This window comes from Brienomyrus brachyistius, chromosome 5 (genome assembly GCF_023856365.1).
Source record: "Brienomyrus brachyistius isolate T26 chromosome 5, BBRACH_0.4, whole genome shotgun sequence".
NCBI lineage: Eukaryota > Metazoa > Chordata > Actinopteri > Osteoglossiformes > Mormyridae > Brienomyrus > Brienomyrus brachyistius.
The window spans coordinates 2,480,557-2,501,905 of record NC_064537.1 but is presented as its reverse complement, the minus strand read 5'-3'; the positions used below and the strand labels follow the sequence as shown (position 1 = coordinate 2,501,905).

At 49.0% G+C, this 21,349-nt stretch overlaps 1 protein-coding gene, 1 long non-coding RNA gene and 1 pseudogene across 3 annotated transcripts; all 3 read right to left on the bottom strand.

Annotated features, from left to right (window-relative positions):
* Nucleotides 1–214: 214 nt before the first annotated feature.
* Nucleotides 215–4,241, bottom strand: LOC125742565 (E3 ubiquitin-protein ligase TRIM35-like; annotated as a pseudogene).
* A 406-nt stretch (nucleotides 4,242–4,647) lies between these two features.
* LOC125742564 (cytochrome P450 4F3) lies at nucleotides 4,648–17,701 on the bottom strand. 2 transcript variants are annotated; one of them, XM_049014671.1, is made up of 13 exons: nucleotides 17,471–17,701; nucleotides 17,004–17,214; nucleotides 11,363–11,507; nucleotides 10,962–11,015; nucleotides 10,087–10,214; nucleotides 9,457–9,578; nucleotides 8,657–8,930; nucleotides 8,304–8,370; nucleotides 7,682–7,811; nucleotides 6,044–6,177; nucleotides 5,779–5,843; nucleotides 5,598–5,680; nucleotides 4,648–5,317 (listed from the first exon to the last, which is right to left on the bottom strand). In XM_049014671.1, the coding sequence occupies exons 2-13, from the start codon at nucleotides 17,205–17,207 to the stop codon at nucleotides 5,140–5,142; spliced, it is 1,584 nt and encodes a 527-aa protein (XP_048870628.1). In that variant the 5' UTR covers nucleotides 17,208–17,214; nucleotides 17,471–17,701; the 3' UTR covers nucleotides 4,648–5,139. The 2 variants fall into 2 exon arrangements, with proteins under 2 accessions (XP_048870628.1, XP_048870627.1); XM_049014670.1 differs by having other exon boundaries at nucleotides 17,460–17,700.
* Nucleotides 6,847–7,449, bottom strand: LOC125742570 (uncharacterized). Its single transcript, XR_007398132.1, has 3 exons — nucleotides 7,345–7,449; nucleotides 6,939–6,996; nucleotides 6,847–6,880 (listed from the first exon to the last, which is right to left on the bottom strand). It is a non-coding gene; the product is annotated as an uncharacterized LOC125742570 (long non-coding RNA).
* Nucleotides 17,702–21,349: the final 3,648 nt, after the last annotated feature.

The following is a 21,349-nucleotide window of genomic DNA, read 5'->3' as shown; positions in this document are numbered from 1 at the left end:
CGGTGAAGCTGCGAAGCGGCCACCGTCCGCGAGAAAAAGCACAGATAAGTGAATGATGTGCCTTCAGCGCTGCCGTCATTTAAGTAAGTTTGCTTTCAGCTTCAGGTTGTCTGTGTCACTCATGAAACTTGTTGTTCCTGATCGCCGAGTCGCGTTCGTGGACCGGCTTCTGAATATAGAATGAACTAAGGAAAAAATCTGTTCAAACACGTAGTTTCTATTCACGCCTTTATTAAAAAGCTGTAAGCACTTCAGAAGAGATAACATTCTCATGACGTGAATTATTGCTTGAACGGTATTAAACGTTAAATGAATATGAATATTCATTGAATAAATAGTAAATCAAATATTACGATCATAGAACGTATAATTAATCAAAGTTAGTTGTTTAATTTGCACATTTTTCATTGTAAGGTTTTCTACAATTTGAAATTAATGGTATTATTACAAATTATTGTCATTTTTTTTTGTATGTTTTGTTAATGTTCTATATGTCGCACTACTCACATTTCCCGTGTAGCGCGAGGTGGGGCAACCGAAGGAAAAGGACTAAAAGTCAGAAGGAGGGAGTGAGTCTTAGTCAGAAGCTGTAAGCGTCTAAAGTGCACTGTGCACTGAAAATGTGTACATCTTGTGTTAAATTAATGCCTTGTTTATCCTAACTTATATCTATTAACTATACTGTCATCAGTTACAAATCCAGAAACACTCTTTCTAAGAATAACGCGACCTTTCGGTAATGCAAGGCGGCTATTTAAGTATGAAGTATTTAAGATGTTAGGGACACAGGCCGAATGGAATAAACTGGATTATCACATAAATATATACCTAAAATACAACAATATGCAATGATCGACGCGAAAGTGGCATTGGCAGCATTAAAAGCTTAAGTGACAAAAAGTCGAATGTAAAAAAACGGGGGCGTGATGAGGAGAGCAGGTTCGGAAAGAGAGAAGCGGGACGCTGGAGCGCGCATTGCGTCACTGCGCGCACCAACCCGCCAGAGCGGCCGAATGCAATAATTCGGATGGTGGGATCTGATCCTGAAGCGGCTGCTTTGGGTCGAGTGTAACCTGAGTCTCGGGGTGACATGAGGAAGACGAGCGAGGGCAGGTGCCCGGGCGGCGGGGGGTGGATGCCGTGAGCATTAAAACGGATTAAATGGTTGCGTAACGCTCTTATTAAATGCTGCTTCTTATAAACCTCAGGGACGGGGCGGGAAAGAAAGCAGCGATACACTTTATATTTGAGCAAATTCAAAAAATCACAAATCTGAATAAATCCACAATCGAGCAAAAACTAATTGAAAAACAGAGCGAAAGACAAGCGTTTTCACAAAACCTGCTGTGATGAAGTTCTGCCTAAGGTTTATCCTACATAAGAATACGAAAAAAAAATACGCTAATTTGTAGAGTAGCAGCAATTGCATCAGATGTCAGCAAGATCTGAAAGAGAAAACAAGCCCTAAAAATAAAAATGAAATCATTAAAGGGACAGGCACTCGGTATAATTACACAGGGATTACAGAGTGCGGTCAAAGGCTTTCTGTAGGCATTCTGGAGAACCTTCTACTGGTGGTAGTTCGGTCTGGCTGCAGAAAGATACTGCTCACCTTAACCATTTGATGATTGCCTCCTTTAACCGGGAGACAAGCTATGAGCTTGGGCTTCACTAAAGTCACCCCTTCAAGGGAGAAGCTTTGCCTTTCAGATTAGGATGTGCTGTGTCTCCTTCAATTGAAAACTCAAAATATATGATGATTAGTCCTGATTAGGTTTTGGTTCTTTTTAGACGTTGACAAGAATATGTCAACAAAGGCTGCTAGCAGTGTGTCGTTAGCATCTGGTTTCCTTGGTAACTCAGTAGTGCATGGCGCTAGTCCACTGTGACCCAGACCTTCTCTGGTAGGATTCGCAATGGGTGCCGCTTGCAGGAGCTGGAGAAGTATGGGAAGACCTTCTCAGCAAACTTGTGTTTGAACTTGTAGAGGAGAGTGTTGTCAACGGCATCGGAGAAGGTGAGTCGGCCGCGGTCCCAATCCAGCTGCACCCGGACCTTCTCAGGCTTCTTCTTCAGCAGCAGGGGTGTGGCGATAGGGGCCCCGTGCCCGGGTACTCTCCTGCCGACAGGCCGATGCTCCACAAACCCCGCTCTGGGTTTGGAGGGAACCACTCCTTCCTCTGGATGGTCTCCCGGGCCACACCCAGAGCCCATTCCGAGTTGTCCCCCACCTCCACATCCCAGACGTGCTGCCCCGAATCAAAAGCCTCGGAGCCCAGCACACACTCACAGGACCGGAAGCGCTCTGGGTTGTCGGGAAGGTGCTGGTCCTCGTCCAGGTACCTCACAGACGTCAGGTCATCGGACACCGAGAGGCAGATGTCTGCCGTGTTGGGGTTCAGTGTTACAGGGGCTGGGGGGTTGAGAAATTAGGTCAAGCACTCCAACCTAGAATGTCCATGGAGAGAAATCTGTACTAGTGGTGATTATATATAAGAATACTGATCACTGGCTGAGCTAATTAGTGTTAATCATTACGCAAGAACAAGTCATTCACACTCGCAGATTCACTCACTGTACTGGACCCTGTCCTGCATCTTCTCCCAAACCCTATACTTTAGGTTCCCTGCGTGTTTAGGTACATCAATCAGGCCACCGAAGTCAGTTATTGGCTCCTGTAGGGGGCGCTGTGCTCTGCAAATGATCACAGCCAACAGGAAGCCACATCAAGGTGACGGCCCCCAGTGTGGCTGGGTTCAGGGTATGTGGTGGGATCAGTGGTCATCTAACACATACCGTTGGATGGTTGCCTTGAAGTTCTGCAGAACAGAAGGGAAATGAAAGGTGCAGTTTGGTCAGCAGAAGTTGTTCACACATAAAGAGATACCAAGACAAAGATAAAGAGAAGTTCTGATCTGTGACCAATCCCTGCTGTGCCTAGCTGTGACCTCGAAGGGGCTGACCAGCTCCATGATGGACACTTACCTGGAGGAAGGTGATGTCATCAGCAGCCAGCTGCTCTTCCATCAGTTGAATGTCATCTGTCAGAGACCGTATGTCTCCAGCCAACTTCTCCATCTTGTCCTTCGTCGTCTGACTCCTCAGCTCCTCTTCCTCCTTGAGAGCTGCCAACATGGCTGCCTCCTCATCCCTCAGGAACCTGTGGAGCTTCTTGAACTCGTCCTTTATGAGCCGCTCGCTCTGCTGGGCCTGGCCCTAAGGGAGGATGGTACAGGAAGGTGGGGTCTGGCTCTGGCCTGCAGTGTCGCCATGGGGACGGGCTGCTGCATCGGGGGCCTTTACCTTGATGTGCTCTGCCAGCTCCTCGCAGCTCTGCTTGGCTGCAGTGAAATCCTCCAGCTTCTCCTGCAGGGGCTTCATGGCAGCCCTGAGCTCCCTCTGAGCCGACACATGACAGTGAGACAGACAGCTCCACAACAGGTGTGGAGGGTTATGCATTCAGCTGGACGGGGCTCACTGCACCTGCCTGAAGGGTACAGTGGTTTAACCCATTCCTGCTGTAACCCGCTGTATCTAAGCACCTTCAGCTGTGTGTTCAGCTGGACATTGAAAGGAGCCCTTTCCTCAAACGCACAGCAGTTTAAACAGACGTATAACTTGTCCTTTGTGTGTGCGATCGTGTGTAGTTTGAGCAGGTTTCATATGGACGGTACCCCTCACCTTGCAGTCGTGCACAGTCTCCTCTAGGGGGCAGCACTGGTGCTCCTCGTGCTCATTCTCCTGGCAGGAGGTGCACACCAGCTCCTCGTCATCCACACAGAAGAGGGTGAGCTCCTCTCCGTGGCGGGCGCAGAGCCCGCCGGGCCCCCCGGGCCCTCCGGGGGTGGCCTCTCGCCGCGGCTGGCCCTCGAAGAGAGAGTCGAGCAGGTGGTGTAGCACTCCATCCAGCAGCTGGCGGCCATAGCACACGGTGCAGCCCGGAGCGCCCACCTCCCGCTGGCACTGCTGCAGGCAGTTCGCGCACAGCCGGTGCCCGCAGGGCAGCAGGGCCGAGTCTTCCGCCTGGCAACCCGGGCAGAGGGGCTCAGGGGCTGCGGGGGGCGCTGTGGTCTCCGCGGTCTCCCCTTCCATCGCACGCGAACACGGCTCCTTCGGTCAGGTGGCTTTCCGCAACGTTGCCCTGTGGGCTGATGCCGCAGATCCTCGCCGGGACGACAGGATGTCCCCCCCCCTGCTTGCTCGCTGTGTGACGGCAAGCTGTGGGCTGGGGTGTATTTATATCTCGGTGTTTTCAAACAGAGGGGAGATGAGGGGCACGGGGCTGTCCGGGAACAGGAGGGCTGACCGGCATCCGAGGCGAGGGGGAGCCAATCGAGAAGCAGCAGTGTGGCCGGGTTTGGGGGGGTGGGGTGCTTAGTCAGTGTGGGGGGGTACAGGCCGCCCCAGAGGGGCCGTGTGCAAACTGACACCTGCATCCTTTTGGCACAATGACAGCAAAATGCAGCCATGAACAACACGTGTGTAGTTTAATCGTTTCCCCTGGAGAGGCGACTCAAGCCTGGCGACACTGGGGGGGGGGGGGGGGGGGGGGGGTGCTACAACCCAGGCGGGGAGTTACCAGAAAGATCCGGTTAAACAAAGTAAAAACAGTCATCCTACTGTAATGTATTCAGAAGACAGGCGTGATTTCTTTGTGGGAGACAACATTTATTTATGTCCTGTATTTGTTTGGTCTAATAATCATGTAACATTAGTCAAGTTTATATGCAAAGCACATTTTCAAAGGGTTTTATGACATAATTCAGGTCATTCAAAGTGCCTCACAGGAAATGAAATAATAAATACAATGCATTATATACCTGAGCACATTAATTGTTATGAATTACTGTGCATTTATTTCAAATACAGACATAGTGGATGAGCTTAGGAATTGGTTGTACTTGGTTGTACTAATACACTGATGTTGGGTCTGAGCAAAAGGACAAACATCACGGTCATCAGGCAGGCAGAGCAAGGCCTCCCGAGGGGGTGTCACACACTCAACCCCCCCCCCGAAAAAAAAGCATGCAGAGCTACAAAAGCACAAGTTTAATTTCGACCGGCTCCCTGAAAATAACAAGTAAGATCCTTGAGGTAAAGCAGGCAAGGTGGTGAAATGCAACCGGACACGTGGCCCAGCTACCCCCTGGGGGGGTCTCGCGGCTCCAGCTGCAGCCACAGCCCCCCCTCGGCGCGCAGGATGAGCTCAGGCAGCCGCCGCACCTTGCTGTCCCGGGGTGTGATGCGGAACCGCCGCACAGTCAGCGCAGTTGCCACCCGCATCTCCGCCATGGCAAAGTTTTGTCCGATGCAGTTCCTACAGGTGCCCACAAGGAGGCGCACCTATTAATGATGTATTGCTCTCTGCCTGTCTCACTCTAAAAAAACCTCAGATCTGTGTTATGCTTATTCCTACATGTATAAACGTAATATATATGGAGGAAAAACTGATTTAAACTCTCCATTCTTTAGAAGAATGTTGTGAATTAATTTGGCCACAAGATGGCACCAGGAAGACAATAACAGAGGTGTGGACTGTGACAATGTCAATTCATATTCATTTGTGGTGTGTGCAGTGTTTGATTAGCACAGCCTACCTGGCTCCTGCAGAGAAGGGGATGAAGGCATAAGGAGAGCGTCCTTTGGAATTCTTGGGGTCAAAGCGGAGAGGGTTGTAAACCTTGGCATTCGGAGAGAGAAAAGTTAAGGATTGGCAGCAGGTTCATGGGAAGGATGAAGCTGGGGGCACCATGATGGAGCTGCCTGCGGGAGACAAACCTCCGGGTCGGGCCAGACGTGGGGGTTGTGGTGGGTCCCATAGATGCTCACCAGGGAGATGTTTCCTGACAGAGAAACAAGGCAGCTTTCTTCCTGTTCTTCAGACCAGGCGATCCACGTAACACCATCTCCGATGTATCCTGTGCTATAAGACCCCACCCCTCTCACTCCCTTTTTCACACTACAAACCATGATTTTCCCACCCATATACAAACCATTCATTCTCCCTGTCCCCGTTTTTCATGGCCCTCCCCACCCCCCTTACCTGGTGGTATCACCCGCTTCCCAGGCACTGTTATCTCCTGGGTAAGGCGACGTGTGACGGCGGGGACGGGGGGGTACAGTCTCAGGCTCTCCTTAATGCACATCGTGATGAAGGGCAGGTTGGACAGGTCGTCCCTGTGGCGATAACCAGCACCTCAGTGTCACAGGCCCAGAATAAACCTCAGCCCAATGATGACTTTTTAAACTCACTTTAATACCAGGCTGTGATATAATAGACAAGGACATTCCAAATGCAACAAGGAGGAAGACACTGAGATGAGGTCAAAGTGTTGTCTTATCCTGACCACCAGAGGGAGCTAGAGGGTACCTTCATATTTTCTCGCTTCAGTTCACCGGCTTATTAGATGACTGCCTGCTTAGTTTTCCTAGTTGCGCCGGATGCTGCCTCTGCTGTTTGGTCTTGGGCTTTTCTGCCTAAATGTCTTGGATGCTTGGGGCTGGGATTAGTTTTATTTTCTCCTGTTTAAAGGAACAAATTTTTCTGCATATTTCACCTGTTCGTTCTTCTAATGTGAGATTTGAGATGTCAAACCTGGGAAAGTGTGAATTGGAACTTTGCCATCTTGCTCATTTAACTTTCACTTCCTCTGCTGCCCCCTGGAGGATGGGCTCCCCCTTTGAGTCTGGTTAGGGTTAGAACTTCCTCTGCTGCCCCCTGGAGGACGGGCTCCCCCTCTGGGTCTGGTTAGGGTTAGGGCTTCCTCTGCTGCCCCCTGGAGGATGGGCTCCCCCTTTGGGTCTGGTTAGGGTTAGGGCTCCCTCTGCTACCCCCTGGAGGATGGGCTCCCCCTTTGGGTCTGGTTAGGGTTAGGGCTCCCTCTGCTGTCCCCTGGAGGACGGGCTCCCCCTTTGGGTCTGGTTAGGGTTAGGGCAACCTCTGCTGCCCCCTGGAGGACGGGCTCCCCCTTTGGGTCTGGTTAGGGTTAGGGCTCCCTCTGCTGCCCCCTGGAGGACGGGCTCCCCCTTTGGGTCTGGTTAGGGTTAGGGCTTCCTCTGCTGCCCTCTGGAGGATGGGCTCCCCCTTTGGGTCTGGTTAGGGTTAGGGCTCCCTCTGCTACCCCCTGGAGGATGGGCTCCCCCTTTGGGTCTGGTTAGGGTTAGGGCTTCTTCTGCCGCCCCCTGGAGGATGGGCTCCCCCTTTGGGTCTGGTTAGGGTTAGGGCTTCCTCTGCTGCCCCCTGGAGGATGGGCTCCCCCTTTGGGTCTGGTTAGGGTTAGGGCTCCCTCTGCTGCCCCCTGGAGGACGGGCTCCCCCTTTGGGTCTGGTTAGGGTTAGGGCAACCTCTGCTGCCCCCTGGAGGATGGGCTCCCCCTTTGGGTCTGGTTAGGGTTAGGGCTCCCTCTGCTGCCCCCTGGAGGACGGGCTCCCCCTTTGGGTCTGGTTAGGGTTAGGGCAACCTCTGCTGCCCCCTGGAGGATGGGCTCCCCCTTTGGGTCTGGTTAGGGTTAGGGCTCCCTCTGCTACCCCCTGGAGGATGGGCTCCCCCTTTGGGTCTGGTTAGGGTTAGGGCTTCCTCTGCTGCCCCCTGGAGGACGGGCTCCCCCTTTGGGTCTGGTCAGGGTTAGGGCTCCCTCTGCTGCTCTCTGGAGGACAGGGGGGGGAAGTGTGGCACTCTGACCAGTCGAGCTCCTCGCTGTCCCTGCCCTGCAGCAGGTCGTCCACCTCGGCACGGCAGCGCTCCTGGTACTCCGGATGCTTGCCCAAATTGTATAAGACCCAGGAGAGTCCGCTGGCCGTGGTGTCGTGGCCTATGGAAGAGGAGGAGTCAAGAGAAAAAGAGAAAGATGTGCTTTAAAAGGGCCAGATGCAGACTGCTCACAGTAACAGACACGTAGGGGAGTGTTAAAGGGGCAGGATTTGCTTTCTCCTCTCCTGAAGTAACTGGTGCTTGGACCCAAGCCATCTTAGGGTCATGGGGGTCATGGGGGCGGAAGTGGGATTAAAATCCAGCACAGGAAGCTGGACCATGCGGAGGAACTCTGTGCAGCACAGCGAGAACATTGTACAGAGAGAGCACATAAAATGTGCATGCAAAGAACATGGGATGGGATTCGAACCCACAATCCTGCAGATGTGAGGCAGTGCTGCTGACTATTGAACCACCAATAGAAAGGTGAAGGTCAAGTCTATGGCCCTCCATAGGGTGGAAGGGGAGGGGTAGGAGATGAAAGGTGGGGGTGACGCGACAGCTGCAAGAGCAGTGGGAGCTCCGGCCCCTGCGGGAGTGAGAGCAGGCCCACCTTCGAACATGAAGGTGTCGGCCTCCGCCTTGATCTCCTCATCTGTGAGCCCCTTGCCGTCATCATCCTGTATCATTCACAGAGTTTTACAAAATTTAGGTTATCCTTGTGGGGACAAATGGTCCCCGCAATGTCAAAATAACAGATTCCTTTAAAAACATTTGCCCCCATTAATGTAATAAACAAATAGCTCACATATATGCACACATGCACACACACATGCACACGCACACATGCACACACACATGCACACGCACACATGCACACACACATGCACACACACGTGCACACACACGTGCACACAGGCACTCACACATACACGTGCACGGACACACATTTGCACGCGCACATACCTTAGACAACAGCAACACATCAATGAAGTCAGTCACTTTCTTCGTATTGCGACCATCCCCCGGCTTCTCTGGCTCCCCCTGCAGGCGCAGCTGTGCACGCCGCTTCTGGACTATGCTGGCGGTGAACTCGTGCACCACGGCGCAGGCACGGCGGAAACGGCGGCCCTCGGCCGTGCGCCAGTACAGCCAGTCCCAGTGGTGCAGCATGCAATGCTCCCGTTTCACCACCAGGGTGCTGAGCTCATAGATGGCAGAAATGTACTCGCTGGGATGCCTGGAGGCCAAAAGGGGGAGCTCAAGAGCCAGGCCAGCGAGCGGCATCATTGCGTAGCATGTGTGTCTCTATGCTCAAGCACATTTGATATTTTTATAAAATTAATATTGAAATTCTGTATTTCATATGCATCCTTTAAAAAAATTCTAATTGCACATATTCTGTTTGTGTAAAGCAGGTTCTGGGAGAGAGCCATCTTTGATGTGTTTTCCTGGTTCCTGGCAGAACCAGTTTGGTGCTGAAAGTTCACTCCCCAAGAAGCACTGCCGTGCTGCAACACGTTTAATGAGGGAACCCCCCCCCCCCCCCCCTCCTAGGTAGAGGCTTGGACTGCAGTCCTCAGCTCAGTGTGTATGGAGTCTGCAGGCTCTCCGCGTGTCTGTGTGGAAATGACTGCCTTTAAATTGTTCATAGTGTGTGTGTTTGTGTGTGTGTGTGTATGTGTGTGTGTGTGTGTGTGAGCCCATCCAGGCTGGCCCCTGTGACCTCTGATTCCTGAGATCACAGTGACCCTGAGGTCACCCACTCCTGACAGTTGCTGTCGTGGCTGAAGGTGCACTTCAGAAGACTGTCCAGCGTCATCAAGCTGATCTGCTCAAACATTTCCTGACAGCTGTGTCCCTCTGCCACCAGGCGGCGCCACTTCTCCTGCAACAGATTAGATTATATTAGATTACATTAGATTACATTAGATTACATTAGATTATATAAACTTGATTCCAGGGGTTAAATTCTTGAGAATGCACAGGGCAGAAGTGTCAGCAGATTGCCTCCGCTGTTCTCACGGCGTCACACTGATACCTGATCTGTCTGTACGATTAGCCCTTACAGGAAGTCGACGTCTTAACACACACCAGTGCAATGCAAGCTTCCTTCACTGATATGCAGACATTAGAAACTCTGCCCATTACAAATTTAGAGTTTCAAACAAAATGTGTCACGGGCAAAAAAAAGGACAGATGTCGCCATGGAGACATACTGATGTGACTTATGGGATGCAAATCACAAAGTGTCTTTGTCTCTTTATTTCAAACCGGTTAAAGAAACAGAAAAACTCAAGATGAAATGATAAGGATGAGAGGAGATCTGAGAGATATCTGACACCCTCCTTGCCTCCGTACCGCCCTCCAGCCGAATTATGGGGCAAAGCACTCACATGCATGATGTCGACGGACTTGTTGAAAATGCCAACGTAAATCTTGAGGATATCGAAGTGGAAGGCAGGTGTGAGGAGGCGCCGGTGGCGGGCCCAGTACTCCCCGTTACTCAGGAGGAGGCCATGACCTGCAATGGGGAGCACAGCCCTTACAGTCTCCCCAGTACTCCCCGTTACTCAGGAGGAGGCCATGACCTGCAATGGGGAGCACAGCCATTACAGTCTCCCGAATACTCCCCGTTACTCAGGAGGAGGCCATGACCTGCAATGGGGAGCACAGCCATTACAGTCTCCCGAATACTCCCCGTTACTCAGGAGGAGGCCATGACCTGCAATGGGGAGCACAGCCCTTACAATCTCCCCAGTACTCCCCGTTACTCAGGAGGAGGCCATGACCTGCAATGGGGAGCACAGCCCTTACAATCTCCCCAGTACTCCCCGTTACTCAGGAGGAGGCCATGACCTGCAATGGGGAGCACAGCCATTACAGTCTCCCGAATACTCGCCGTTACTCAGGAGGAGGCCATGACCTGCAATGGGGAGCACAGCCATTACAGTCTCCCGAATACTCCCCGTTACTCAGGAGGAGGCCATGACCTGCAATGGGGAGCACAGCCATTACAGTCTCCCGAATACTCCCCGTTACTCAGGAGGAGGCCATGACCTGCAATGGGGAGCACAGCCCTTACAGTCTCCCCAGTACTCCCCATTACTCAGGAGGAGGCCATGACCTGCAATGGGGAGCACAGCCCTTACAGTCTCCCCAGTACTCCCCGTTACTCAGGAGGAGGCCATGACCTGCAATGGGGAGCACAGCCCTTACAGTCTCCCCAAAAACAGGAAGTCACTCAGCAGAGAGAGAAGTGGCTACTCACCCAGCCATGGACGCAGGAAGCCATAGAACAGCTCGTCCTTCAGGGTTACGGCGACTGCAGGGAGCAGGTCAAGGCAAGTAGACAGGAAAAGGAGGTGAGGAGGGGACATCTGCTTTGGGGGAGAATTGCTGGGCATATGACTGACGTAACAGGCATGATCTCTTCGTGATAGATGGATAAACATGGCTGTCTTCTGTATGACGGAGGTAAGAGGCGTGATCTCGCTTTCCATTGGCGACATGCTACAAATTCCTCTTTCCCTAGTTTGTGTGTGTTTGTTTTTTTGCTTTTAAGCATGTTACAGCTGTGTAGCACGGCCGAGTGACCCCACGTAGCACGGCTGAGTGACCCCACGTAGCACGGCTGAGTGACCCCACGTAGCACGGCTGAGTTTTTTTTACCAGGTGCTAGGAGGATGGGCTTGGTGTAGTCAGGGTGAAAGAGCCGGATCAGCGTGTAGAAAGGCCCCAGGAACCAGGCACACGAGTGCTGGTAGGTGCTCACAAGCTGGTCGACTGCTTGCAGACCCTCCTCTGTGTTCTGCATCTGGGAACACATGCAAACACGTATCATTGTGGGGACCACAACCCTGATCCCAACTGTAACGACCCTAACCCTAACCCTAACCCCTACCCAGCCATAACCGTAAAACATAAGTAACCAAACCAATCTGATTGAGTCAGATTTTTATAAAACTGAGTTTCCCCTTGTGGGGTTTCGAAAGGTGGGTCTCATGACACCAAAGTAACAGGTTGTTATTACATTGTAGGGACGTTTGGTTCATGATGTAATCTATACATGTCGACACAGTGATGGCACTGAGCTCGGACACATCATGCAAACTGCACCCCTATAGGCACTTCTAGTGTATGTCTGAAATAAATCTTCCAGCTGATTCGAGGCTGTTTTTATGATGCAAACACTGGCCTGCACTGGAAACATTTCCAAAGAACTGTACAAACACGCCCAGAGCACTGAAGCACACTGTAAACACGCCAGTTTTATCAGTTTCCAGTCCTCCTCCCCCTTCACCCAAACCTATTATCTACTCCCCATCCGCTGTGTCATAATCCATCTACAGCTAAGTAGCATTTAAGATTCCATACTAGTGAACTAACATTCCTGCCAATGGAAAGACAGTATGGTACCCCAACACTCCCGGTATCTGGCTCTGTGGGTTAGGATACTGACATTTTGTTCAGAAGGTTGCCGGTTCAGATCCTACGGTCAGCAGTGAGGTTTCGCCATCGGGCCCTTAAGTGAAGCGCTTTCCTTCCCCTTTTATTATGCCTGTTATTTCTTTTTATTTCATGCTTTGTGCTCTGAATGGCCATCGTGCTTGAATACGTGCTACACCCATAAACGCCCTAACTTTCCCCTCCTTGTTCCAGGGGCTGTCCGACGCTGCCTTCATGACTGCACAATGCTTGGGATAAAAGTGTGTGTTAAGTAATTTCATGTAAATGAAGTTATCTTGCCAGTGATCTGATCTCAAAGCAGGAGCCCAGAGAACATCCTAAAGTTACTATCAGGTGAACAATAAACACGGGCAGATCTTAGTCATCAGTAAAGGGAAAGGTTTTACTTTCATTTTACCCCTTAGCAATTTGAATGTAATGGTAAAATGTAATCTTTAAACAAGATAATTTCATACATCAATAGGAGTTTCCCTTTTCTGATTTATTTCTCAAATGTAATCAGCAGTTCCAGCCTCCATCTCCTAAGCCTAATTTGAGCATGGGGCACAGTCCGTGCCCACACCCCAGGGGGCAGAATTATAATTATAAGAGATTAACCAAAATACAACCCCCCCCAACATTATAATGCACTGCACCTCCGATGGATTCATATTGGCATGAGGAGTATGTAGCAGCTTAGAACATCCCCTGCAGCCTCCATATCAGCGCGATGGTGTGCAGATCGGCTTGGGGAGGGACGAGATTTTGACGTGGGGGAGACTGGGAAATATCCCTCATTATCACTTTTAGGTTTGCCTTGCAAACTGCACCACTCATTAGCTGGTCAGGCCGAGTGTGCGCGAGTGTGCGCGAGTGTGCGCGTCTGACACCCCCGTGGGTGGGTAACCCCGCATTGTTGGTTTTGAGGACAGTCACGCCTGTTACACGGGCAGGTTTACAGCACTTCTGTCTCTCCTTGTATGCAGCTCCGACAGGCTGCTGCAGTGCGAAAGCACAGCACAATGGCCCAGTCATTTATATTTCAACAATTTTCCAGGATCATGTGTGGCATGGCCACCTGGGTGGGTGTACTGAAGGACATCCAAAGAGGAAAAATGAAAAAAAAACACCATGTTTTCTTTTAAATTCCACCAAGTGTGGAGATTTCAGGTCCAGAGAGTACAAATCCAGACCAGGATTTTGCTTTAACCAACCAGTTGAGTACTCTGTGAATCTTTATACTATAAAGATTCACAGAGTACTCAACTGGTTGGTTAAAGCAAAATCCTGGTCTGGATTTGTACTCTCTGGACCTGAAATCTCCACCTCTGATTGTGGCTGTGAAAATCATACTGTTCAGGTCTCATAGCCAAGCAAAACAGACACTGCTGATCCTGATTTTGTTTCATGTTTCCAATACACTCTGTAGTTTTTCATTAATATACATACAGCGCCATGGATGGAACTCGTCGGCTTCCTGGTGTGAGATTTTCAATGTGAGCCAAGTCTGCACAACCATTTACATGCAGGTAACAGTTTTATCAGCATGCAAATAGTTTGTGGGGTTTGAAAACTACCCCAACGCTGTTGATGGAGCTAATCTAGGTTTATAATGGAAAAATATATTTTTGCTGTAGGTTTTCTTGCATGATAGTGAGAGTGTGAGACCTGGAGTGTCACGCCAGATGCGTGAGAGTGTGAGACCAGGAGTGTCACGCCAGATGCGTGAGAGTGTGAGACCTGGAGTGTCACGCCAGATGTGTGAGAGTGTGAGACCTGGAGTGTCACGCCAGATGTGTGAGAGTGTGAGACCTGGAGTGTCACGGCAGATGCGTGAGAGTGTGAGACCTGGAGTGTCACGCCAGATGCGTGAGAGATGCGTGAGAGTGTGAGACCTGGAGTGTGACGGCAGATGCATGAGAGTGAGACCCAGAGTGTCACGGCAGATGCGTGAGAGATGCGTGAGAGTGAGACCCAGAGTGTCACGGCAGATGCGTGAGAGTGTGACACCTGGAGTGACACGGCAGATGCGTGAGAGTGTGAGACCTGGAGTGTCACGGCAGATGCGTGAGAGTGAGACCCAGAGTGTCACGGCAGATGCGTGAGAGTGAGACCCAGAGTGTCACGGCAGATGCGTGAGAGTGTGACACCTGGAGTGACACGGCAGATGCGTGACAGTGTGAGACCTGGAGTGACACGGCAGATGCGTGAGAGTGTGAGACCTGGAGTGACACGGCAGATGCGTGAGAGTGTGAGACCTGGAGTGACACGGCAGATGCGTGAGAGTGTGAGACCTGGAGTGACACGGCAGATGCGTGAGAGTGTGAGACCAGGAGTGTCACGCCAGTTGCGTGAGAGTGTGAGACCTGGAGTGTCACGCCAGTTGCGTGAGAGCTGGCAGTCACATGTTCTCTGTTTTCTGTGTCAGCTACTAAACAGCCTAAGGCAGTTTTTCCCAACCTGGTGCTCAGGAACCCAAAGATTGGGAAACACAGGCCTAAGGAACTCGTTTATACATTAATTACGCACCTTACGGACATACGTGAACTTAAGGAAACTGTGACTGTCATCATTCAAAGTCAATGAGAACAGGAAATATCTAGAATGGACAAATCTGGGAGAGCCAGGGAAGGGTCTGTGTAAGGGCGTAACGTGTAATGGTGTAATGTGTAATGGTGTAACACTTTAGGGGCGTAACAAGTATCAGGAGGTGCGTCTAATACTTTTCTTAATCACATAAACCAGTTCATTTTTCTCAGAATAGCTCAATGGCATAAACTTGCCTAGATTAACAATGATAAAGACTGATTATTTATATAGCTTATTTTTTAGCCTGTCTAACCTAAATAATTTTTTCAGTTCAATTTGATTTTATTGGATAAAGTCTAACTGGTTATAGCCTAATACATTTATCATTACGTTTGCCCTCAGTTCATTTAGTGATGAAGAGTACAGTCAATGTTAAACTTCTATATTTGTAGCGTGACATTACTACAAAGTGGGCGTGCTTTGTAGTAGGCGTTACTTGTACTGTTACTACCAAATGAGCATGTCTTGTAGTAGGCGTTACTTGTACTATTATTACCAAATGAGCATGTCTTGTAGTAGGCGTTACTAGTACTATTACTACCAAATGGGTATGTCTTGTAGTAGGCGTTACTTGTACTATTACTACCAAATGAGCATGTCTTGTAGTAGGCGTTACTTATACTATTATTACCAAATGAGCATGTGTTGTAGTAGGTGTTACTTGTACTATTACTGCCAAGTGATCATGTCTTGTAGAGTGATGTCATCATTAAATGGGCGTGCCTTGTAGGAGGTGTTGCCTGTACTTTGAGACAATGTAATATTGTCTTAATGCACTATATAAATTAAGTGCATTAACACTTAACTATTAATTTACTATTAAAAAAGTAAATTTGTTGTTGTACTGATATTACTGCAAAGTGGGCGTGTCTTGGAGTGTGATGTCATTGTTAAATGGGCTTGCCATTGTAGGAGCTGTTACTTGTTTTGTTATTACTGCCAAGTGGGCGTGTCTTGCAATGTGATGTCATTGATTAGCAGGATAAGTGCAATGTAGTAGTTTTTTTTGTAGAGACTTTTGATCCAAAGCATCACACAATTGAGAGCGCTGGGCCAGGCGGTCCCTGGAGCATTTGGGGTGAAGAGCTGTGCCGACGCCGGGGAGCAGCGAGCCGCCGATCACGGCACCCTAAGACGCTGAGTCACACTCGGCAAGATGAAACAGTAAATAGTTTGAACCCCAAGTACCGTATTTATGTAGTTCTCTAATCTATTACAACCAAAACTGACTGTTGCTTGATGTGCCAAGCCGAGATCTGGTGGCGTCTGAGGCTCGTGGGTGTAAAGATTATTTACATATGCATTTCTCACATTAGTCTGTGTAACTATACCTCACATTTTATCTGTCTCCATGTATAGTCACTTTGAAAGACTCTAACATTTAAATGTCACATATAATTCTTGAAATGTAAACGGCACGATTTGCCGCTCCAACAGATTTAATGCCAAATGTAATACCTTAATTGGAACATGTCCCCAAATATCTCCCAGCACACAATTCCGTATCTATATCAGAACGGTGTGAATAGAGATGTGTGCACTGAACCCCGAAGAGCAGATGCGCCGTGGCCACACAGCGTTTCACCGCGAACTGTAACGCGATATTTAAAGCACTGGAGCTGCGGCAGTTATTTATTACCTGCCCCCCCTTACATAGTTAACGTTTCCACGTTAATGCTGTCTTTTAGGCATACAGACCGCGCAACTCATCTGAACAAGTGGGATAAGGCGGGGAGGCCACAAAATCAAGTCCACTTGTGTGTTTTGAAATACTCAGATAAACAGTCGAAACACGCTTATTAAATACACGGGGGAGGGGTAACGACCTCAAAAGACAACGTTCAGTGAGAACTCGATACCTGTTGCCTCCTCTAAAATCACATTTTTGTTTTGTAAAGACACGTATATAATTCAGACTTATATTAATATTTTTTTATTGTTTTTAAAAAATTGTGTGCGATTTTTTCACATTTTAATGATTCTCCAAAAATTCCATCAATCGGGGCGATGAACGTGCATTTTTGCTCGTCAGAAATTCAGATCTTAAGGCAGATCACCACCTCACAAATCGAACCCTAGGTGAAACTTTTTTCTTGAAGTTTCTTTGCTCAGATTCAGCCCCTTTTCCGTTTCGCCAATATAATTAATCATTAATAAAGTATTACATTTCCCTGCTCTGTGCTACTTCGCATTTTATTGACTGCGTTTTAAAATTGCCCCTCTGGGGCAAATAAAGTTCTTTGAATTTGAATTTTGTTTCCGTCTTTTAACTCACCAGCCCGAGGTGCCCCAGCAGCCAGTTGCGTTTGGGGGGCAGCGCGAAGCACCGCAGCCTCCTGGCGTTTTTCCAGTACTTCAGGAGCTCCCAGCAGAGCCGGAGCGAAAGGGCGACCAGAAGCGAGAAGAGGCACAACTGGCAGACCCCCCAGACGGAGGAGAGTAGGGGCAGGAAACGGCCCAACAACCCTTCATACTTCATCGCCGTCCTGTGAGGCAAAGACAGGGCACGAAAAGCACGTTAAGTGATACGATACGTCATAGGATTCCCTGCGTTGCTGCTCAGATCATCCTTAATACTGGGATTAATAATTCTGGGATTAGAACACAGAGGATACCATTTATAAAACCTTAGGAAATCAGAATACACTGCAATACAATTTCTAAATTATTCCAGAAGCACTACTACAATTAAACAGAGAATGCGTTTATCGGTTTGACTTGTATAACCCACCCCGTGAACACCTGTGTAATCTTGGAAAAATAGGTCTTCGTAGTGCAGTTTTCACAAGAACGGCAGAATCTTCAGAACTGCACAGTATTCATCAAACGTCCGATGTGTTGCACAGACTTCAGCTTCTAAGTTTTGCAAGAAACCAATTGCAACTTCCCTAAAGAAAATTTGCTGGCTGTAGACTAAAGGCTGTTTTCTAACTTCCTGATTTTGCTGAATGCGAGCTGGTAACGAGCGCTGGTCTATTCGCCCGGGAGTCCGAGAGAAACCGAAGTCAATGTTAAGCAAGTGCAAGTCCTTATTATGTTCTACCAAGCATTGATATTATCTTACGCTGGCAGGCCGGCCAACTTCTAGATAACGGAGTTTGAAAATCATTTGATGTGTTACTGTCTCACAGTGTTGGACTGCAGTCAAAGGATTATTTTGGACAATTGTATTAAATGTTTTAAAACAGCACACTACGAATGATATATATATATATATATATACATACACAGTTTTAATGGTATTTCTATTTTATTTGCATGCTCGACGCGTGCTCCCGTCCTCGGCTGCTGGATTTAGGTGTACAAATCGCTAAATTGTATGAAAATGCATGTGACGCCCCTTGTGGTTTGTGTCCTATGCGTTGAACTACATCAACGCTTATGGACAATGGATTATGTAATAAAAGTAAACCTTATTAACCGTGTTATTTATGTTTTCCGTGCAATGTGGGTTAAATCCCGACGATTTCGACTCTGTTGGGGTTGCGAACGGAACAAGCGTCTTGCGGTGTAGCAGGCAGTGCAGTAGCTGTATCTGACACGGTAAAGGAGACATGCGACTATTGAATCGTCCTTGGTGAATTTCCCGCCAACTTTACCTAAAATAAATCAAGTGTATTTAATATCCACAAAAAAGACATACTTCCCTTTTGCATTAGTGTGTATAGCATTACTAAAAACAACGTTTATTTATCAAATGCACAGCTACAAACAGCGGCAGCTGCAGGCAATAAAATGAACTTAAACGCAGAAAATATTTCCAGTTATGTTAAAACCTACCAAACCACTAACGTGAACGATCAGGATACCTGCAGTACAGTCGAACTAGTTGAGTTCCACATGTTAAATTTACGATTAGGCAATTCCGCTGTCAATCACGAGCGGTCAGGCAACATGCAGTTAGGTGCGCGTCCCTCTCTGCGCTGGTAAGGGTTTCTCCGATAATCTGGAGCGTGCTTAGCTTGTTGCTAACGATCAAGTTATACAGTATTATCTTTTCAGACTGATGCATATGATATGTGTGGTATGCCAGTAGCACCAGAGGTGCAAGAGATACACTGGCAGATTCAGGGAGCGCTGGTCAGGTCAGGACAAGTTGGGGGAGCATGCACTGATGCAGTGCGTTGCCGCATCCACCACACAGCGAAAATCCTTGGGATTCCAGCTGGTGACAGCCCACCCTCCGGAAGTGGCCATCCATCTGCCGCAGCCAGGTGTTACGTGGGCGTCGCCTCGGCCTGGTCCAGCCGCTCGGGTCCTCAGCACTGAGGATCCTGTGAGCCGGATCACCCTCAGGGAAATGCGGCACATGGCCGTAGTGCGGAAGAGAGTAGGAGCCAGAACACACCCCTGGTAAACCCCAGAGTCAACTGGGAAGAACGTGGAGGTTCTCCCTCCACTCTGCACAGCACTGACAGTACCAGTGTACAGGCCGGCCATGACGTCCAGCAACTTCGGGGGGATCCCGCGAAGTCTCAGGATGTCTTACAGGGTATCTTGATCAAATAGGAACCCCCAGGGCCAGGATGTGGTCGATGGTAGACTTCTTAGGTGTAAAACCAGACTGCTGTGGTAGATGAACTAGTGATCACGGATCCTGTTGAGGATAACCCTAGCAAGGACCTTACCCAGCACTGAAAGCAGTGTTATCCCCCTGTAGTTGCTGCAATCCAGGCGATCACCCTTCCTTTTCCAGATAGGGAACACAAGTCCCGTTTTTCAGCCACTTAGGATGATGCCTGACTCCCAAATGGAAGCAAAGATTGCCTGCAATGCCAGGAGGACAGCCAAACGATGCAGCTCAGGGTGTTGGAACCAGGATCCTGTGACCCGCAGCCCCTGACTCTTCACAAAGTCAAGGAACATGGAGCCACTTTCACCCCAGTCTCCAGACCTATGGAGACTGACATAATCCTCATAGCCAGCTCTGACAGTGCCAGTGGTCGCATTGAAGTCACCTGTGACCAGAGGAGCGTCACCTCGTGGGCACCCATCAACCACCGAGCGAAGTTCTGAGTAAAATGAGATCTAGCTACTCCCCGGTTTGCGTACCTCAGAGAGTGCTGCCACCGAAACGCGGAGTTTATGAAGCTCCCTGGACAGCAGAGAAAGATCTTGCTGGAGAGAGAAGACATTCCACATGCCTACTCGGATGGGCCGCATCAAACTGGGACCTAAGTCCTGCCAGGCTACACCTCAGCACTGCACCAGCCCCAATCTCCAACAGGCCTGACCCAATTATCTCTCTGGTGGTTTCAACTGTTCCGGGTATGAGGCTCCCAAAGGCTCCCAGATCCCCTTCATGGAGCTACTCCCGCACTGTCCCTGTTTATGCCGGGTCAATTTCCAGTGGTTTTACAGTAGCTGGAGGGCCAATGAGGACCGTCTGTAGGGCTGGATGCAGTTTAACATCATACCCAGGACAAAGGAAATTGAAAAATATGGATCATAGTCCTACCTCAAAAAAAATACAGTAGGGGATCCATATTTCTTCAGCTTGAAAGTTACTATCCTACTGGAAGCCCAGGGTGACGTTTTATCAGAGAGCCCAGTTTAATCTAGCAACGCCCCCCTGTGTACAACTAAAATCAAGTCCAATTTGGTCATTTGCATAATATCCTTAAGCCTTCTTACATGTTCTCACCTACAGTAAGTCGTTCTTTTGAACGTAAGATTGAGCACATTAGGTCTTTTTCTGCATTTTGTTAAAGAAAAGGCCAGTAAAAACATTCAAACGGTCAGAATACACAGAACCGTGAATTTGTATGCCTCAGGTGCTGAAACCGTTAATCGGGCTTTGGGAAGATCGGCACTAGCTCCTGGAACTGCTTCCGTGATTCATTCCACCCAGTAATTTTTGGCCTGTTACAATTTCTTTTGGTCTAGATTACTGGAAAATGTTTTTTTTCCCTCAACTTCTGCCATTGTTAACTGCAAATTAACTGCAAGTTTTTCAGTCATGTTTCAGAGCACTGCACCCTCGATCCTGTGGACTATGAAGTGCTGACTGGGCGCCTCGAAAACGTATTGATATTATACTGATGATATATTATACTCGTGTTTAGCGCCCCCTCGTGGCCAGTGTCATTAATGTGAATTGTATGTTTTATTGACTCATGACAATGGAGCCATTATAATTATTTATCATATTGGTGAATACAAGTAATTGCATCCACATATTCGTGCAATTTGTTTGCAATACATTGTTCACTTAATTGTATGCTATATACATATATTAGAATAGTAGGTCTATTGTATGCACAGTCACCCCACACTGTCACCTCACACTCAGTCACCTCACACTCAGTCACCTCACACTCAGTCACCTCACACACAGTCACCTCACACTCAGTCACCCCACACTCAGTCACCTCACACACAGTCACCTCACACTCAGTCACCTCACACAGTCACCCCACACTCAGTCACCCCACACTCAGTCACCCCACACTCAGTCACCTCACACTCAGTCACCTCACACACAGTCACCCCACACTCAGTCACCTCACACACAGTCACCCCACACTCAGTCACCTCACACACAGTCACCTCACACACAGTCACCTCACACACTGGGGGTCACCCCTGGCCGTGTAGGGCTCTGTGGGTCACCTGGGGATC

Excerpts from the sequence above, each read along its gene's own strand:
- LOC125742564 (XM_049014671.1), bottom strand. The coding sequence starts at position 17,207 with ATGAAGTATGAAGGGTTGTTGGGCCGTTTCCTGCCCCTACTCTCCTCC. Across the intron at positions 8,931-9,456 it reads CACGACAGCAACTGTCAGGA|GCATCCCAGCGAGTACATTT; the intron begins GTGGGTGACCTC and ends TTTGGCCTCCAG. Across the intron at positions 8,371-8,656 it reads ATGTGTTGCTGTTGTCTAAG|GATGATGACGGCAAGGGGCT; the intron begins GTATGTGCGCGT and ends TGAATGATACAG.